Genomic DNA, 18,494 nt, shown 5'->3' with positions numbered 1-18,494 from the left:
ATATGTATATGTATGTGTGTGTGTGTGTCTCACTGAACTGCTGAAAATAGTCCCCAATAAATGCACTATCTCCTCCTGTTTTATTACAGAAACGTAGATATTTTTGAGCCAGTAAAGATTTCTATCTCCAGTAGGAAGTAAGAAGATTGTTGAGTTTAGTTTTTTTTCATGGGGTTTATTGACAATAAGAGAAGTAACGAATACTGCTTCATTGTTTTCCTTTATGTGGAGGTTTTGCATTTGATTTCTTAAGCAGCTGTTCTGTCACACGTTGCTCTTATTTTTGAGATGATGTCTTGAAGCACAACCGAATCTCTTTATTTCCAAGCTGTCCTCGTCATGTCCAGACTCAAACTAAAGGCTGTTGTCTGTCTAAATGTCTTTATGAATACAAACTAATGAAATAAAGTGTTTAAAATTGATGTAAAACATGACATTGTAGATGAATACCGAAAGGAAGCAAACAATGTTAATGAGGTGGAAGTTAGAGTATATAGAGAATAGTACAACACAGTCAAATATGAAGTCATGAGTTCCTTTATTTAGGTACAACATTTATAAAAAAAACATTAAAACCTCTTAACATCCACAGACCTTATTTCAGAGATCTAACCAAAAACGGAGGGAACCAGGACTCATCCCCAGGTTTTAGAACTCATTCCTGCAGCGCTCTTTTCCACCAATCCAACAGCTGAATAATATTTACAAGATAGGAGCTGGCAACAGTTTGGAGGAGAAAACTCACTATGGACTTGAGAGAAGATGAGGCAGTGGTTGAATACCAGCTGTGATCCTGAATGGAGGTTGTGGTCGAAGGTCACTGAGGTTTTGCTTGACGAGTCTTGAGCCCCAACCTGGATCGACAAAAGCCTCTCACCATGAATGGACCCATTAAATCCAATGAGGAATGAAAAGCTTGTTCCAGCTGGACAATCTTTGCCCAAAGTCGTCATTGGAACAGGGAGCTGGTACAGAAGTTACAAAAGGACCTTCAGGTGTGAAGGCTTTGAGACGACAGGGGAACCTGGTCTAAAGGCCACCGGTCATGTTGAGGTCGTTGGGCAGAATGGAAAGATGAGGCTGTGATACCACAGCTGCCGGTGACACCAATGACCTGTGAAGAAAAGCAAGACTAAGGTCCTTAGAGTTGACAACAGTACGAGAGCCTTCATTGTGTGTTCTGGAACAGCCGCTACCTGACAGCATAGCCCTCAAACCCCAGCGCGGTGATGAAGATGTTGATGAGGACGGTGAAGAAGACGAACACGGTGGCCACATTGTTCATCCAGTTCAGCTTGGCGTGCTTCCTCACGTCGTTCAGATCGTACTTCACTGTCGATGCAGAAGAAGAAGATGATGACAGAGAAAAGGACAAAGACAGGGAGGACCAACAGGAGCCAGAGACCTTTTTATATTTAAGGAAGTTATTAATAGACTTAATAAAGGAGATCTTGGTTATGGATTACATAATGTGCTGTTAGAAAATGACCAAACCTCAAATTAAAAGTCACAGGTGCCAAATGCTTGTAGCTGAATAGAAATGTCAAATAAGGATATTACAAATAGGGAGAATATTGAAATCACCAGAGAGTTTAGTGTTTGATGTGACTGAAGCTCTTGCGTAAATTCAGTCTGAAGACCATATTCTTGCTGTAATTTATTTATCATACATCTGCCAATCTCTCCTCATGCATGCTCACTCACTATTTATTTGTGGCCATTGTTTGGGGCTGCCAATCATTTTTACAGCAAAACTGTGGACATCTATTGCTGTCTTGTGGAGGTTTCTGGCTTCATTCTGCTGATCTTTGGGCCTGGTAGGCCGTGAAGCCTAAGGACAGTGCCATGCCACCCAAAGCTTCTAACAATGCCACTGAGGAATATGTCAACATGGCTAAAGTGCGTGAATTGTTGGATCAGCAAAAATACTTCTATAAATCTCTGCTTGAACAACAAGAAAAAGCTTCAAAACATGTGTACAGATCATAGTTGATTCTTCAAACAGGAGGATTGATGATCTGTCAAAACAGGCCTATGATGTTAAAGTGAGTCTAGAAATGACTCAAAAAGATTTTGATGATTTCAAAATGTCATGTAAAACTGTTTCAAAATGTTTAATGAAACAAGACAGATTTGGACACAATCTGCAAAAGTTTGATCTCAATCTCAGACAAATCAGACTATCTGGAGGGCCAGTCCAGACGCCATCATATTGTGGTGGATGGCATTAAAGAGTCTGGTAAAGAAAACCCGACTGACTGAAGAAAAGGTGAGAAAACTCTTCAGTGAAAAACTACAACTGGATCATCTGAAAATAGAGTTGGATGGGAGACATCGGGTTGGAAAGCTGATTCCATCTGCACATAGACCCATTGTGATCAGATCTCTAAGGCTGCAGGACAAACTCTCTGTTCTACATAAAGCTAAACATCTGAAGTATATCAACGTGGACTTCCCTGAATCCATCCACCAAAGAAGAAAAGAACTACTCCCAGCAATGAAGGCCGCTCGAGGAAGAGGTGACATTGCATATTTGAGATACGACAAACTTATTGTCCATCCACCTACTCAAAGCCCACATCAACAAAGAAATGTCAGGCTCCTTAGTCTCCAACCGTAGGAATATGTTAAGTACTTTTTATATTGTTTTTATCTGTAGACATGATTCTTTACATACACTATGATCTACAACACATCTGATCTGGAAGGCCAGACCTTTACACCTTTTGATTCCTTTACCTGTGAATCTTATAATGTTGATGTTTCTAACCTCTGTAGTTTTTATGATGAAACTCAGTTTAATGACTTATGTGTTTCTCTGCCACGGAATACATTCTCTACTTTTCATCTGAATATAAGAAGTCTTCCGAACAATTATGACAAATTAATTCATTATTTATCTTTACTGAAGCATGATTTTTCAGAAAACATGGCTTACTGAGGACTCAAGAGACTTCTTTAAAATACCAAAATACAACTCAGTTCATCCTGTAAGAGGAAATAGATCTGGAGGTGGAGTATCTCTGTTTATTCATAGTGACTATGATTTCAAAATTAGGGATGATCTCACTTTGAAGTCAGAGAAGGATGCGGTGGAATCTATTTTTTTAGAGCTCTCTGGTATCCCTGGTGGAAAGAATGTTATTGTGGGTGCTATTTATCGCCCACCTGACTCTGTCATCAAAGTTTTTAATGACAGTCTGGCCTGTTCTCTTGACCTGATAGACAATGAAGATAAACTTTGTTACATTTTAGGCGATTTCAATATAAACCTTCTAAAAAATCAACTACATACTCCTACTGGGGATTTTCTTAATATCCTTTACCCTAGTTATTTTTTCCCTTTTATTCATGAAGCAATACGAGTTACAGAAAATTCCGTGACTTTGATTAATAACATCTTAACCAATTCTTTGAGTGAAGGAACTAAATCTGGAGTCTTGTATTCTGACTTGCCTGATCATTTTGAGCAAATCAAATATTTCAAAATGTAATGACATTCTTACCAGTATTTCATGGGAAGATTTATATGTGGAAAATAACGCTGATTTGCCATATCAGAAGTTTATGAAAGTTATTAACCTTAGTTTCAATGATTGTTTTCCAATTTGTAGATCCACCAAGAAAAGCAATCAATTTAGTAAACCCTGGTTCACAATACATTTACTGAAGCTACTGAAGACAAAAAATAAACTGTACAGAAAATATCATTCAACTCCTACACCTCTTACTCATGGTGCTTATAAATTCTGTAGAAATAATTATACCCATACAATTAGATCTGCAAAAAAGAAATATTTCAGTAAAACATTTCTGAAGTGTTCAAATGATATAAAAAACACGTGGAAAGTAATAAATCAGGTGCTGCAAAGAGAAAAGACTACCAAAGAGCTTCCTTCAGTCGTTTTGGATGGTGGCAATTCTCTTGACAAGCCATTTGACATCGCTCAAAAATTTAATGAATTCAACAATATTCCGGCTTGTCATGGGAATCCACTGGATTTTATTCCAACAAATATCCCTATTATCTCTAATTTTATGCCCCCAGATATTCAAGAAATAAGTGATATAATTGATTTTTTCTTTGGCTGGCCATGACAACATTTCTGCATTTCTTGTCAAACAGGTGAAACAGTCATCGCTTCCTGTCTCCTCTCCTTTCACTGTTCCACTTCCTGTCTCCTCTCCTTTCACTGTTCCACTTCCTGTCTCCTCTCCTTTCACTTGTTCACCTTGTCTGGTCAAACAGGTGAAACAGTTATCACTTCCTGTCTCCTCTCCTTTCACTGTTCCACTTCCTGTCTCCTCTCCTTTCACTGTTCCACTTCCTGTCTCCTCTCCTTTCACTTGTTCACCTTGTCTGGTCAAACAGGTGAAACAGTTATCACTTCCTGTCTCCTCTCCTTTCACTGTTCCACTTCCTGTCTCCTCTCCTTTCACTTGTTCACCTTGTCTGGTCAAACAGGTGAAACAGTCATCACTTCCTGTCTCCTCTCCTTTCACTGTTCCACTTCCTGTCTCCTCTCCTTTCACTTGTTCACCTTGTCTGGTCAAACAGGTGAAACAGTCATTACTGCAGCCACTTGTTCACATCTTCACCTTGTCTTTAAAAACAGGTGTCAGGGCCAGAAGATTTAAAAATTGCGAAGGTTATTCCTTTGTTTAAAGCAGAAAACCTATGTTGTTTTAACAACTATAGACCCATATCTATATTGCCTTGTTTTTCAAAAATACTAGAAAAGATTATACAAAAAAGGATATTGTCTCATATAGAGTATAATTCAATTATTTACAAACACCAGTATGGTTTCTGTAAAAATCATTCAACATATATGGCTTTACTTTACCTTGTTGATAAAGTTATCTCTGCACTTGACAACAAAGAATTTATTTGCAGTATTTTCATAGACCTTTCCAAAGCCTTCGACACAGTAAACCATAATATTCTATTGGAAAAGCTGCATGAATATGGATTTCATGACATTGCATACAAATGGTTAAAAAGTGATCTCGCCAACAGAAGACAGTTTGTTTGTGTTAAAGGTTGTTACTCAAACAAAGCTACACTAATATGTGGGGTTCCACAGGGGTCCATTCTTGGTCCATTATTATTCCTAATTTATATTAATGATTTGTCCAACGTGTCAAAAAATATTTGTCCAATAATGTTTGCTGATGACACAACCCTAGTTCTCTCTCATTCAAATTTCAATTATCTGATTATGGAAGCTAATGCTGGTTTAACTGCCTCTGCTACGTGGTTCAAATTAAATAAGCTATCTTTGAATATCAAAAAATCTAATTTTATTATTTTCAGTGGCAAAAAATCTTACTCTAAAACTAAAATTAAAATTGAATCTCTTGAGATGCCTCAAGTGTCATCTACAACATTTCTAGAAATTATTATTGATGAAAGTTTAAGTTGGAGTAAACATATTGACTGTGCTAGTAGAAAAATAAACAAATCTATTGGAATCATAAAGACGGTTAAACATCTTGTCTCTGCAAACTGTCTCCTTATTCTTTATTACAGTTTAATTTATCCGTATCTTTCATACTGCAATATAGTTTGTGCAATTCCTTTTCCTACTTCTCTGAAAAAAATGTTGGTCCTCCAGAATCGTTTTGTTAGGATTGCAACCCGATCACAGTCTCACATCTCAGCTGCTCCTTTAACTGCAAATTCTTACTATTTATGACATTAACATTTCTTTAACTTGCATTTTCATGAGTAAGATACTTTTAGGTGAAGGAAATATTCCTGATCATTTCAAGACCTTCTTCAAAGTTAATTCACAGATTCATTCATACTCAACTAGTCAATCTTCACATCTTCATCCTCCTAAATTACTGACTAGCAGAGGTCAATTTTCTATTAGATTTCAGGGAACCAAATTATGGAATGATTTTTCCCACCAACAAAGAAATGTCATTCTATAAAATGTTTCAAAAATTGCCTAAAAGAAAGTCTAATTGCTGTTTTGTAAGAGATTAGAGTTCATGTCTTACTTGTTTTAGCTGTTGTATCAACATGTTGAGCTGTTTCACTCATGGGACTTGTAGCATTACCATTGCTTAGGAAATGCCACACAGGGGTAGAATCCAACATCCCTGAACAAACGCAAGCCATGCTCACTTTCACATGCACACACATGCCTACTCAGAGTCGATATAATTACATTATTTTTCTTTCTTTTCTTTCTTTCTTTTTTCTTTTGTTGTCTATCTTGTGCATTTTTCATTTCATGTTTGTAATTTTGTAAAATGTTAAATATTATATAGGTGGGGGCTTCAAATAAGCCCAGTTGGTTTTTTGTCTCTTCCTGCACTGTGATATTCATTTATCTCTGTTGTTATTTTATTGTTTGAATTGTGCAAATAAAAAATAAATCAGCTGTTTAGATCAGATGGTCTCCTCTATCCAATAAGCACAAGGAAAAAATGAGATTATCCTCTCATCTGGCTGCGGTCTCTTTTCAATATGACTGTCATTCATGTTGCTGTTACACACCCCTCCACCTCCCCAGTCATCATCAGATCCATTAGCTTCATCAACTCACCATTCTATCAGCCTCATCAGCACCACCAGGTATGGACTCCACGGGGAGATTTACAAATTCATTACAAATCTCCCTGTAGAGTCCAAACTCCAAAGACTCTGAGACTTCATCATCACATATCATCTGTTAATCATAAATAATTATCTTTTCTTTATCTGAGGTCCTCATCCTGAGGGATAGCGTATGTGTACAGATTGTAAAGCCCTCTGAGGCAAATTTGTAATTTGTGATATTGGGCATTACCAAATAAACTGAATTGAATTGAATTATCATCACTGTACATATACTAATAAAGACAGTTATTACTGTATTAATATTAATAAAGACATTTATCATCACTGTACATAAAGACACAGTTATCCTCACTGTACTAATATTAATAAAGACAGTTATTATGACTGTACTACTACTAATAGACACAGTTATCATCAATATCAGAGTAGATATTTTCTTTTTGTGATATTGGACTATACAAAATAAACTGAATTGAATTGAATTGAATCAGACTGGTCTCTCCTGATTGAACTGTAGTACAGCAAGTCTGACAAGTTAGTTTAGTAAAGAAGGGATCTTAAAATGGCAGCTCAAAGAAAATGTAACACTCCATCAACACTAATGAAGAGTTAAAGGCCCAGTTTGATATTTGGGGAAAATACACTTATTTGAGAGAGATGAGAAGATTGATACCACTCTTGAAATATGAAGCTACAGCCAGCAGCCTGTTTAAGTTTGAGTTATAACGACTGGCTCTTTCTGACACAATCCACCCAAACACTGATTACTACTTTCTACTGGACGTTACTGCAGGAAACAGAATTCCCTGTAAACCCTGAACTTCTGGCTTTGCCCTTCAGGGCAAATGAGAAAAACTAAAGAACGACACAACAATGTGAAATACTCGCCTGTGAATATTTCACATCAAAACTTTTCAAAAAACTATTGTTTCAGGTGCAACACTTGATTGATTTTCACAGGCAGATGGACTATCGGATCCTGTTGGCCCGGAGCAGCATGTGGCAGTCTGCCTGAGGTAAACTGTTGTATCTACTGTGAGCTATGGTGTTGACTTTCAGCATAATGCTCTGAGTGAATCGGAGGTATCTCTGGTTAACAGTCACACAGTGTAAATGTCTCAGGCTTTTATTGTGAAAGGTTCAGACTCAGGTGGCAACCTGTGGGACTCAAAAGGGAAGCCAATGCTCAGGTGCCTAAAACCTGCTTTCTCTCTACTGACCATCGGGGGGCGACTCCTCTGGTTTCATAAAGAAGTCTGATTGTATAGAAGTCTATGAGGAAACCAGTTGATTTTTTCAACAGTAAAATGGTTCAACCAAAACAGTCTCTGTTCAGACTATGGAACCTCCCTGTTGGTGTACACTAGTGTACATATATAGTGCTGCTTTTAATATTCATGTTCTGTGTTCTTGTGACAAAAACATACATTTAGAATTGTGCAAATTAATTGCACAAAGGAAGAAAACAACAATGTGTAAAGGCCTTTGGACGTCCTGGTGGTTCACAGCTGGCAGTAACATGTGTCTTACAGTACATGTGTGAACTAACATGCCAAGTGGAACTGGGTCTCTGGTACCTTCTGGCATCCTCAGTCCGCCTGTCCACATGACAAAGGGACAACTTTGTCCACTTTTTAGCCCAAATCAAAGAACCTGGACTTGTGACATCATCTCACAGCTTTATGCCAACTGGTAGATGTCAGCAGGGAAAATGTTCTATTTAGCATTGATCAGTCATACAAGGCTACAGCTTATTGGATTGTATTCTCTTGATTGATCACAATCAATCGGCCTCCTAAAAAACCTCAAAACAGATTCCCAGATGGGAGGAATGTAATAAAGGTGCAACACGGGAGGAATGACATCAAAGGAGATGCAAAGAGTCGGGGTGACTTGCCAATGAAGACGAGCAGCAGCCCCACTACAACCTGCAGCATGATGGACAGGGACAGCAGGACGATGAGGGGGATGTAGAAACGGTAGTCAGGCCCCACGTAGAGAACGGTCTTCAGCTGGGACGAGTTGGCCATCAGCAGGGCGATGTCCAGCATGCTTTGAGCCGCACTCTTCTTCGTGGCATAGTGATTCATGTTAATGGGCCGACGCACCTTTCCAGAGGGGGCAGTCGGTGCCTGAGGGTTGAGAGGACATGAGGTCTGAGGGGCTATTCTACTGCCTCTGGCTGTGGAGCTTGTGATCAACACTGTTGCTCTTTCCTTCTCCCTCAGAGCGCTGAGCCTCGTACATGTGTCACTGGGGTTCGTCCACACACAGGCGTTTGCTATTTACTATGATCTCTGTGTACTCAGGTTGTCAGAGGACAAGTGGGAGTGGCAGAGCAGCAGGTGAGAGAGAGAGAGAGAGAGAGAGAGACACCTAGAAACCTTGTAGGGAGAGTGAACTCAAGTGTCAGACGTCAGGTTCTCTGTTGTTCTGTGGGTTCCTTTGTACCATATCTTGTTCTCAGGGATGTGCCCGGTCCTGTAGGTAGACGAGAGGCCACACCCTGGAGCAACTCTCTTTGAGTTATGCAGCCTTCGTTCATCTCTACGCTCAGCTGGCACACTGATTTCACACTGAGGTTTCTGTGTGTACATTACAGATTAGTATTTAACAGGGGTGCCCCCAGTTCACTTTCCTTGACACACATATATGTAGTATTATTGTGTCTGACTGCGGGGCCATTTGCAATTAAATCCTTCATGATCGTAAATGAAAGACATTTCTTAACGGACACAGTGTACAGCTATAAGATACTCGTATGCATGTAATTACAATATAATGCAACTTTTTTGCCACTGATCTGTTCATGGTCCTCAAGGACAGATTAGGGTTCATGGGTTTGTTGGTAGCCCCTTTGTTGAGAGTAAAATAGGACTGAAAAGAATTCAAAAGAAACAATGCAATAGAACGGAACAGAAACACAATAAAATAAAAAATAAAATAAAATAGAACCGAAAATAGAGAAGACACCGAATAGGATAGAGCAGAATAGAACAGAAAATAGAAAAGAAACTGAATAGAATAGAAGAGGGCAGTCATCTTAAAGGGCTTGTTGCTCACCTCTATGTCACCGGCTTTATACAGAGCGATGTCCTCTCCGTTCAGTCTGTTCTCGGGGTCCATTTTCCCTCCTTGTTGCTGGATGTGAGCTTGTGTTCTCCAGACAAGTCGCTCAACAAGTCAGGCAACTTTAGTGAGATCCCTCCCACTGTGGCTCTCTCTTCTGTTGAGCTTACACTTCAACTTCTCACCTCACTACTCAATACAACAAGTAATAATAGGTTATAAATAAGAATGTTTATGTTTTTAGGGTTTCAGTTTCTCCCCAGAAGACAAAGGTTTCTAATTCTGTCCCCTCCACGTGAGACAAAAACAATCATAATCATTAAGGTTGATTGAAATGATGTTTCAATAAGAAGAAGAATACTGTTCCAGAAGCAATTGCTTCTTTCATAGATTCTTTCATGGACATTGTCTTGTAATAGAGAACATTACAGAGAGACTGTAAGTAGTTACACTTATTATTCAGAATTCCATAATTGTTTGAATAAAATATTGTTATTAATACTATGAATCATCTTCATAATCATTGAGTATTATTATCATTGTTTTTTGTTCCCGTTTGCCTTGACTTATTTCTTGTTTATATGATTTTATTTGTCGAAGCATTCCAGATCAGTAGGTGGCAGTAATGTGCCCACAGCTGTTTGCCAACCACCAATAGAAAACAAGAGAAGAAGAAAATGAAGCTTCATAGTTCCCTGTTATTTAGTTATTAGAAAACATAATAATGGAAAGTGAGACTTCTGTGAAGAAGATGAAACGGTGGACCATGTGTTGTTGTGCTGTCAGAGTCAGCGAGAGATATTTAAAGAAATGGGCTAAGAGAGATGGGAGAGGGAAACATAATTAATGTACTCAGGAAAAGCTTTAGTGATGAATCCTGGAACATTATTCTGTGTATTTAGAGGCAACAAGACTAATGAGTAGACTCTGAGAATTCGTTTTATTTTTATGTTTGTTTGGTTTTAGCATAATAGATTTACTTTCCGCCCCGCGACCCTAATGAGGATAAGCGGTATTGAAAATGGATGGATGGATGGATGGATTTACTTTCCATAAGACCACACTCCAGATCAGTGGGTGGCGGTAATGCGACCGGAAGCTGTTTGCCAACCGCCATAAAAAGCTAAAGAAGAAGAAAAGGAAGAGGAACCCTCTTGGCTAATGGCGGGTGCTTTGAAAGAAAAACAACTTGTTCGACATGTTTATGCTGAATTACAGGTAAGAAAAGCATAACGTAATGGGACGATATTTTAGATGAATAACAGAATGAAGTTTAGTTAATGTTAATGCTTATTCGCACAAGGAGCTACTGCTCCAGAGAAGTTGGGCTGCTCCCCCGCCATCGGTTACTGACGCGAGACGTTCAACGGTTCCTACAAAACCGGGAAATCACGCGTTATAGCTGCAGTCAGTTTGGAGTCAGAAGCTACTTCACAGATCGGTGTCAGTGGGTCCGTGGGTGGAATCCGACCAGGCTTTATTTTCCAAAATCAGAAAAGTCATTGATGCTCACGTTGAGGGCGTGGTGGATACATTTGTTGTTATGTTAACAAGATTGTAAAATAAAAATTAAATTAAATTAAAAAAAAAATAAAATAATAATAATAATAATATATATATATATATATATATATATATATATATATATATATATATATAGGACTAATATAACTATGTTATGCATTAACTAATTATGCATTAACTGCAGCCATAATATATATGTATGTGTGTTATTATGGCTGCAGTTAATGCATAAAATAGTTATATTAGTCCTGGCAGATCACTGCTGTTACTGTACCTTGCTGTGGATATTCGTGAAGGATTAATGGAGTATATTGAACATCCTGTCTGGTTTGTGTTGAGGCTGTGTCCTGTCCCTTGGTGGAAGGCCTGTACCTGCAGGAAGCCGACGGCATGCTGCAGCTGCTGTGTGTTCCCTCTCAGCACCGCACCGACATACTGGCTTGGATCTGCAGCAGGTAGGATAACATGCACAGAACACCGGCCCTGTTCTCACCTATGAAAACTCAATCCCTCTACCTGTCACTTTACAGCGTCAACCCAAACTTTGCCAACTCCAAGACGATGGCGGTGAGATCCAGTGGCCCAGATGTTTTGACTAAAGGTAACATTGTCGCGTGCCAAAGGCTCACTTTTCTACACAGTGTCACACTCTTGCATGTCTATTGATGGACACTTGGACTCTTACACCACTCTGGTCTGTTCTGGCACACATAGAAATAGCTGGGCTTGGGCAGGAGCTGATGCTGTGCAGAGCAGATGACCTGGACCTGATCAGGGTGAGAGGACGCATCAAGCTAGTGGACATGTAACTGTGATGCATACATGGGCATGGAAGAAGTGGCAGAAATTCAAAATGTCATTTTCCAGGCCTGGAATTAGTCAAAATCATTGAAAGTTGTGGAAAAGTCATGGAATTTCTTTTGTTTAATGAGCCGGTAATCCCCCATGGATAACCTCCCACGTAATGTAACATAAAGGCAAATTAATCTTCTGTAGCAGTTGATGTAATCTGTATGTTTCGATGTGTGACAACGTTTTGTTTACCATCACGTACGTTTGTTCATTTCCTCCCTGAGTTGTGTCTCTCCGAATGCGTAAAGGATACACTGACATGTATAGAGATGAAAACCTCCTTTTTCATCTGTATAATAAATCCCACCACTCATCCAGGGTGAAGCGAGTCCCCACCGGCAGCTTCTGTTCCTGGAGCAGCTTTTGACTTTAGTACCTGGCTGCAAGAAGTCTGCTGGAAACCGCCTGGATCAAGAGATGCTGCTGAATGAGCTCTTCACTGATGAGAATCTGCCTCTCCTCACACAGATGCTCAAACCCACACTGGACCCCTGGCCTGCACATATCAAGTACGCATGCTGCGCTCTCTGTTTGTATGTTTGTATCTGCTGCATGTTGTCATTCTGTCTTTTCAAAGTTTCCATCACATTCCAGTCATTATGCCCCTATTTAACAATAAATACAAAACCTGTATGTCTTTGTACATCAAATTATGAGGTGTGCTTAATAGTACCAACCAATTAATATTATGACACCATGAATTAATCAATCAGCAACATGGGAGGTGTGTTGTCCTCTGTAGCTCTGTATTGTGCTACACTGAGCCCGCCCACTTTTTAGTGGTCCAATCAAATGCAAAGATTGGATTCGTACTGAGAGCATTTCCAACAAAGACTGGTTTGGTGGATCTCCATACAGATTAATGCAGAATTACAATGAGTCTAATTAGTCTCTTATTGCTCTTCTTTACCTCACAGGGCTTTACGCATGGGCAGCAAGTCATCCCTGAAGCCAAGTAGAGAGGAGGCTGCTGACGTGGCCGCCCTCCTCCAGCTGACCCAGTCAACACTGCAGCAGCTACAGTCACAGGTACGGGGCTCCATTTCTGAGCTAGTTTATTCTTTCAGAGCAGAAATAATGTAATAAATGCTAATGTCCATAGATATGTCTGGACTTGCCTGAATGTCATGGTAGTAGTGATGTCTCTGTTCTCCTCAGTGTGAATTCCTGAGCAGCGAGCCGCAGAGCCCTGGCGTCTTCTCTCCCAGCTCGCTGCGCGTGGCGGCGTGCGACCTCCAGCTGCTGATGGCCACTTTCAGCCACGTCTTCGAAACCGACTTGAGAGCGAACTGCAGCCGAGATGCCCCCAGCTTCAGCGCAGAGGCCGAAGTCTTCCAGAGAACACACCGGCTACTGCTGGCCTCCATCACGGTACTCCACATAGAAGATCAACAACCGACTTTTTATTCCAAGAGCACCTCCTTGATAAATACAATCCAACGGATTTAAACATAAAATTCAATTTCTCTCACCATTTCATAGAAGAAGTTGGTCTGTATCTACTTGTTTAAAGTTGTTAAATTACAGTTTGGTCCAATTTTAAATCTACATTTCTGTAGAAACAGGATGCAGATATCTGTCTCTACCCAAGCCTGACCTGTAGAGAAACCCCATACTGACACTCGTCTCGTTTCTCAGGAGCTGGAAATGCTAAAGGAAGTATCAGACGCTTCTGTATCCATGACTGAGGAAGTGAACCAGCTCCAAACGCAGCCGTACTACTGGAGCCGAGGGGAGAAGCGCAAGTTCTGTACGTGAATGTTCTCTCTCACATGCACACTCGCATATATAAGCTGTTGCACGTGGTTCAATCTTTGTTTCCTGTTTTCTTTTTTTTCAGCCGACCAATTGGAGGAACTCACCAGGCGAGTCCAAGACTTGTTTCCCCTGCTGCTCTCCCTGGACCTCGGTCCAAAGAACCCTCCAAACATCAGCTGAATGTCAGCTGAAGTGAGCAGAGCCCTGACCACAGTGTGGCACTAATGAGAGTCCCATCTGTTGTGTTTACTATAAACGTCAAACCAATTGGGACCCAAAAGAGTATTTATTGACAGTTCAGCCCATGTTTCCTCTCACCTGTTGAGCTTAACTGGATCTCGGTTTCGGGGAAGAGACTTTTGAGGTTTGTAATTGTATTTGTGGTGCGTTGGGACATGTAGTCCCATGTTAGGGACATTAGGATGGCTAAGCTCTCAAAAACGATCTAGATGAATGAACAGCACTACAGTAAGAAGTAGTTAGTGACGGCCTCTGGTAGCTTCAGTGTGCCAACACATCATAATGCTGGCAGCATCTATGTAACTAACATGAGCAGAAGAGTTTCAGTGGGTCTGTTGATGCTAAATAATTTAACATTCCTACTCAACCTAACTTGTATTGTTTTGTTTTTTGCTGTACTCAATGTAAATGTTCACATTGTATTAATGAATAAATGTAAACATTTTAAACTTCAATTGTAATTCCAACAGGTTTGATATTGTGAAGTGCCATTTCTTGTTTTTTGTCTTTCATTTTGTGAATATGGTAGAGATGGGCAAACGATACCAGCGCTCCGAAGCTTGCGTCCGTCTACTGAACCGCCGTGTGTCGACTCAAGTGTCGGAGCTTGTATCAAATGACAACGGTCACATGACTGATGACGTCCGAAGCTTCGAATGTCACTGGTGCCTCACGAAGCGTTTCATTGGTTTGACACGTTTGACAGCTTGAACGTTTTGGTGCCTAACTCTGCTACATATGCTGCTGAGTGTCAATCAACATTATGGGGTTTGAGAGAGGAGATTGACAGAGAATTATGAGTATTGGAGGAAAACGGCATACACCAGTTTGGGAGTAATTTGGTCTGATAACAGAATAAGGTAAGCTGATAATTGATATTCAACTTTTATGTGCCAATGATAACATTATGATCTTTTGACAACATATATTTCCAGGTGCGTTGTTTGCTGTGCACGCAAGAGTTGTCCTACAATAGTAACACCTCATCCATGTTGAGACATCTTCGTGCAAAGCATGATGCCAATCATGCTTTGCAAGTGAACAGCACTGAGCCTGTCATCGCTGGATATCCTGACTTAAGTATTCTTAAATGATAACTTATCCGATTATTTTGTTACGTAAAAATGAGTTTCAATGATGTAGTAATAATGTTTATATAAATTATCTCCTTTTACAGTGTCCAGAAAACAAAGGTTGGATGAGGCCTTGGTGGACATGATAGTCAAGGATGGCCAGCCATTTTCAGTGGTAGAGGATGAAGGATCCAGGAAGTTTGTAAACATCCTGGATCCAACCTACACAATCCCGGGTAGAAAGGCCCTGAAAGCCATGATGGAGGCATGTTTCATAGCAACTAGAGAGAAGGCCATGGCTGAGGTGAGACAGGCCCCTGCAGTTAGTCTTACTGCAGATATGTGGACATCCATTAACATGGATGCCTACTTTGCGGTTACAGGGCATTACGTGTCTGAAACTTTGGAGCTAAACGCCGTCCTTTTAGGTGTCCAAAAGTTTTCAGTGGCACACACGGCAGCTAACTTGGCTGATGCTACAAGAAGCATCATGGCTGAGTGGGCCATTACAGACAAGGTTACTGCCATGATCACGGACGGGGCCCATACCATGTGTAAGTGTAAACCAGTTAGGGGTCAGGCACATTTATTGTTTTGCACATGTACTCAACCTTGTTGTGAAAAAGTCTTTAGCACAAACCCCCGAGTTAGAGGAGGTTGAAAGGCTGACTCGAGAGTGTGCTGGTGTTATCACCAGCGAGGCACCAGCAGAAGCGAGTCCTGTAGAGCCAGCACCAACAGTGAGGAGCTCAAACCAACAGGACTACAACCTCTGGGCCTTGCTGGACAGTCATGTGGGAGCACAAAATCAGGGGACAAATTCAACTGCCAGCACCACTGTGGAAGTGCAAAGGTAATGTGTTGTGTAGATTGACTGTACTTTGGAGTTGTTTTTTTATTGCAGTAATAATGTCCCTTTTTTTTGTATCCCTAGGTATTTAAAAGAACCACACTTGAGAAGATCTGAGGACCCGTTGAAATACTGGATGACAAGAGCGGCAATTTATCCGCACCCTTTGACATTGGCATCACGATATCTCTGTATACCGGCATCATCTGTCCCATGTGAAAGGATTTTTTCTAAGGCCGGGGAAATAGTCTGCTAGAAATGGAGCCGTCTGAAGCCCAGCACTGTCGAGAAAATATTATTTCTAAATAAAAAATCTGTGAAAAATACAATGTTGCACAAATCACTGCCACTTTCACCATGCCCATGTTCATAAGCACATTCCACTGCCATTTCTATGACATCTCTGAGACCTTAATAAGATAACAAATTGTGCCACATTGCAAGTGTTCCTCTGTAGTCTAGTGGGTAACACACATGCATGATACATTTTTCCGTTCAGAGGGGGGGATGGAATCCCTTCACTAACACGTCGTTTCATATGTTTGACCAGCATTTAGTTTTATTGCAATGTAAAAAAACATCGATAACGGTTATATATAACATCAAATCTGTGAATGAACACGTAACTTTAATTGACTTTCACTGCAGAAATGTGAGATTGAAATATTGAGGTGCTTCGACACACTGTCAAACGGCTACTTTAAATTCAGTCTGCCACCAGATGTCGCTGTTCAATGTGAAGCCCCGAAGCTTCGAATCCTTTTCGGTACAAATCGGAAGAAAGCCTCAATGCTTCACAAAGCTTCATCCGCCCATCCCTAGAATATGTTTTAGAGCTGCAGAAAGTATTTTGGATAGTTTATTCAGAGGAAAAGCTAAAGGTTCACACTCCACCCGTGTGAGGATCTCCTGTGTTCATAATCTCCTCTGGCCAAATCCTCCTCAATTTGATCATCAATATAAACCACTTTAGAGACACTGTATATACACACACACTTTCATTTTTAACATTTCCTTTACTATTTAAATTCTTAAATGTGATATGCCCTGCTATTCTATAATTGTAAAAAATGTTTTGCTGAATAAAGTAATATCATTTCCATTTTAGTCTCAATGGATACAATGAAATGACTATATATGTACAGTGCATCTGGAAAGTATTCACAGCGCTTCACTTTTTCCACATTGTTATGTTACAGCCTTATTTCAAAATGGATTAAATTCATTATTTTCCTCAACATTCTACACACAAGAACCCATAATGACAAAGTGAAAACTGTTTTTTGCAAATCTATTAAAAATAAAGAACGAAAACATAACATGTACATAAGTATTCACAGCCTTTGCGCAATACTTTGTTGAAGCACCTTTGGCAGCAATTACAGCCTCAAGTCTTCTTGGGTATGATTCCACAAGCTCGGCACACCTATTTCTGGGCAGTTTCTCCCATTCTTCTTTGCAGAACCTCTCAAGTTCTATCAGGTTGGATGGGGAGTGTCGGTGCACAGCCATTTTCAGATCTCTCCAGAGATGTTCAATCGGGTTCAAGTCAGGGCTCTGGCTGGGCCACTCAAGGACATTCACAGAGTTGTCCCGAAGCCACTCCTTTATTATCTTGGCTGTGTGCTTCGGTTCGTTGTCCTGTTGGAAGATGAACCGTCGCCCCAGTCTGAGGTCCAGAGCGCTCTGGAGCATGTTTTCATCCAGGATGTCTCTGTACATTGCTGCATTCATCTTTCCCTCAATCCTGACTAGTCTCCCAGTTCCTCCTGCTGAAAAACATCCCCACGGCATGATGCTGCCACCACCATGCTTCACTGTAGGGATGGTATTGGCCAGGTGATGAGCAGTGCCTGGTTTACTTCAGACATAACAGGCCAAAGAGTTCAATCTTTGTTTCATCAGACCAAAGACTTTTGTTTGTCATGGTCTGAGTCCTTCAGGTGCCTTCTTGCAAACTCCAGGTGAGCTGTCATGTGCTTTTTACTGAGGAGTGGCTTCCGTCTGGCCACTCTACCAAACAGGCCTGATTTGTGGAGTGCTGCAGAGATGGTTGTCCTTCTGGAAGGTTCTCCTCTCTTCATAGAACAACACTGGAGCTCTGTCAGAGTGACCATCGGGTTCCTGGTCACCTCCCTGACTAAAGCCCTTCTCCCCCGATCGCTCAGTCTGGCTGGGCAGCCAACTCTAGGAAGAGTCCTGGTGGACTTCCATTTCCAGATGATGGAGGCCACTGTGCTCATTGGGACTTTCAATGCTGCAGACATTTTTCTGTACCCTTCGCCAGATCTGTGCCTCGATACAATTCTGTCTCGGAGGTCTACAGATAATTCCTTGGACTTCATGGCTTGGTTTATGCTCTGATATGCACTGTCAACTGTGGTACCTTATATAGACAGCTGTGTGCCTTTCTAAATCATGTCCAATCAACTGAATTTAGCACAAGTGGACTCCAATCAAGTAGTAGAAACAGGATGCACCTGAGCTAAATGTTGAGTGTCATGGCAAAGGCTGTGAATACTTATGTACATGTTGTGTTTTCGTTCTTTATTTT

The 18,494-nt window shown here is 40.5% G+C and overlaps 2 protein-coding genes across 3 annotated transcripts; one reads left to right on the top strand and one right to left on the bottom strand.

The window, feature by feature from the left end:
* Positions 1-521: 521 nt before the first annotated feature.
* si:dkey-93l1.9 (uncharacterized protein LOC562339 homolog) lies at positions 522-9,739 on the bottom strand. The gene is made up of 4 exons (XM_034538225.1): positions 9,638-9,739; positions 8,472-8,706; positions 1,197-1,332; positions 522-1,114 (listed from the first exon to the last, which is right to left on the bottom strand). The coding sequence occupies exons 1-4, from the start codon at positions 9,698-9,700 to the stop codon at positions 1,030-1,032; spliced, it is 519 nt and encodes a 172-aa protein (XP_034394116.1). The 5' UTR covers positions 9,701-9,739; the 3' UTR covers positions 522-1,029.
* A 1,001-nt stretch (positions 9,740-10,740) lies between these two features.
* On the top strand, positions 10,741-14,472 carry haus7 (HAUS augmin-like complex, subunit 7). Of its 2 annotated transcripts, none has more exons than XM_034538129.1 (9): positions 10,741-10,861; positions 11,507-11,622; positions 11,698-11,768; positions 11,882-11,943; positions 12,338-12,528; positions 12,937-13,048; positions 13,178-13,390; positions 13,658-13,769; positions 13,860-14,472. In XM_034538129.1, exons 1-9 carry the CDS (start codon positions 10,805-10,807, stop codon positions 13,955-13,957), a joined length of 1,032 nt encoding a protein of 343 aa, XP_034394020.1. In that variant the 5' UTR covers positions 10,741-10,804; the 3' UTR covers positions 13,958-14,472. The 2 variants fall into 2 exon arrangements, with proteins under 2 accessions (XP_034394020.1, XP_034394021.1); XM_034538130.1 differs by having other exon boundaries at positions 10,765-10,861; positions 12,488-12,528; positions 13,860-14,470.
* Positions 14,473-18,494: the final 4,022 nt, after the last annotated feature.

This window comes from Cyclopterus lumpus, chromosome 7, assembly GCF_009769545.1.
Source record: "Cyclopterus lumpus isolate fCycLum1 chromosome 7, fCycLum1.pri, whole genome shotgun sequence".
In the NCBI taxonomy this organism is placed as follows: domain Eukaryota; kingdom Metazoa; phylum Chordata; class Actinopteri; order Perciformes; family Cyclopteridae; genus Cyclopterus; species Cyclopterus lumpus.
The sequence above is the reverse complement of the archived record's forward strand: the minus strand, read 5'-3'. Positions and strand labels throughout refer to the sequence as shown.

Bases quoted from the DNA above. Each gene is read 5' to 3' on its own strand.
- si:dkey-93l1.9 (XM_034538225.1), bottom strand. From the start codon at position 9,700: ATGGACCCCGAGAACAGACTGAACGGAGAGGACATCGCTCTGTATAAA. The intron at 8,707-9,637 runs GTGAGCAACAAG...CTCAACCCTCAG, and splicing joins ATAAAGCCGGTGACATAGAG to GCACCGACTGCCCCCTCTGG. The intron at 1,333-8,471 runs GCAAGTCACCCC...CTGCATCGACAG, and splicing joins GCTGCTGCTCGTCTTCATTG to TGAAGTACGATCTGAACGAC.
- haus7 (XM_034538129.1), top strand. From the start codon at position 10,805: ATGGCGGGTGCTTTGAAAGAAAAACAACTTGTTCGACATGTTTATGCT. The intron at 11,944-12,337 runs GTGAGAGGACGC...CCACTCATCCAG, and splicing joins ATGACCTGGACCTGATCAGG to GGTGAAGCGAGTCCCCACCG. The intron at 13,391-13,657 runs GTACTCCACATA...CTCGTTTCTCAG, and splicing joins TACTGCTGGCCTCCATCACG to GAGCTGGAAATGCTAAAGGA.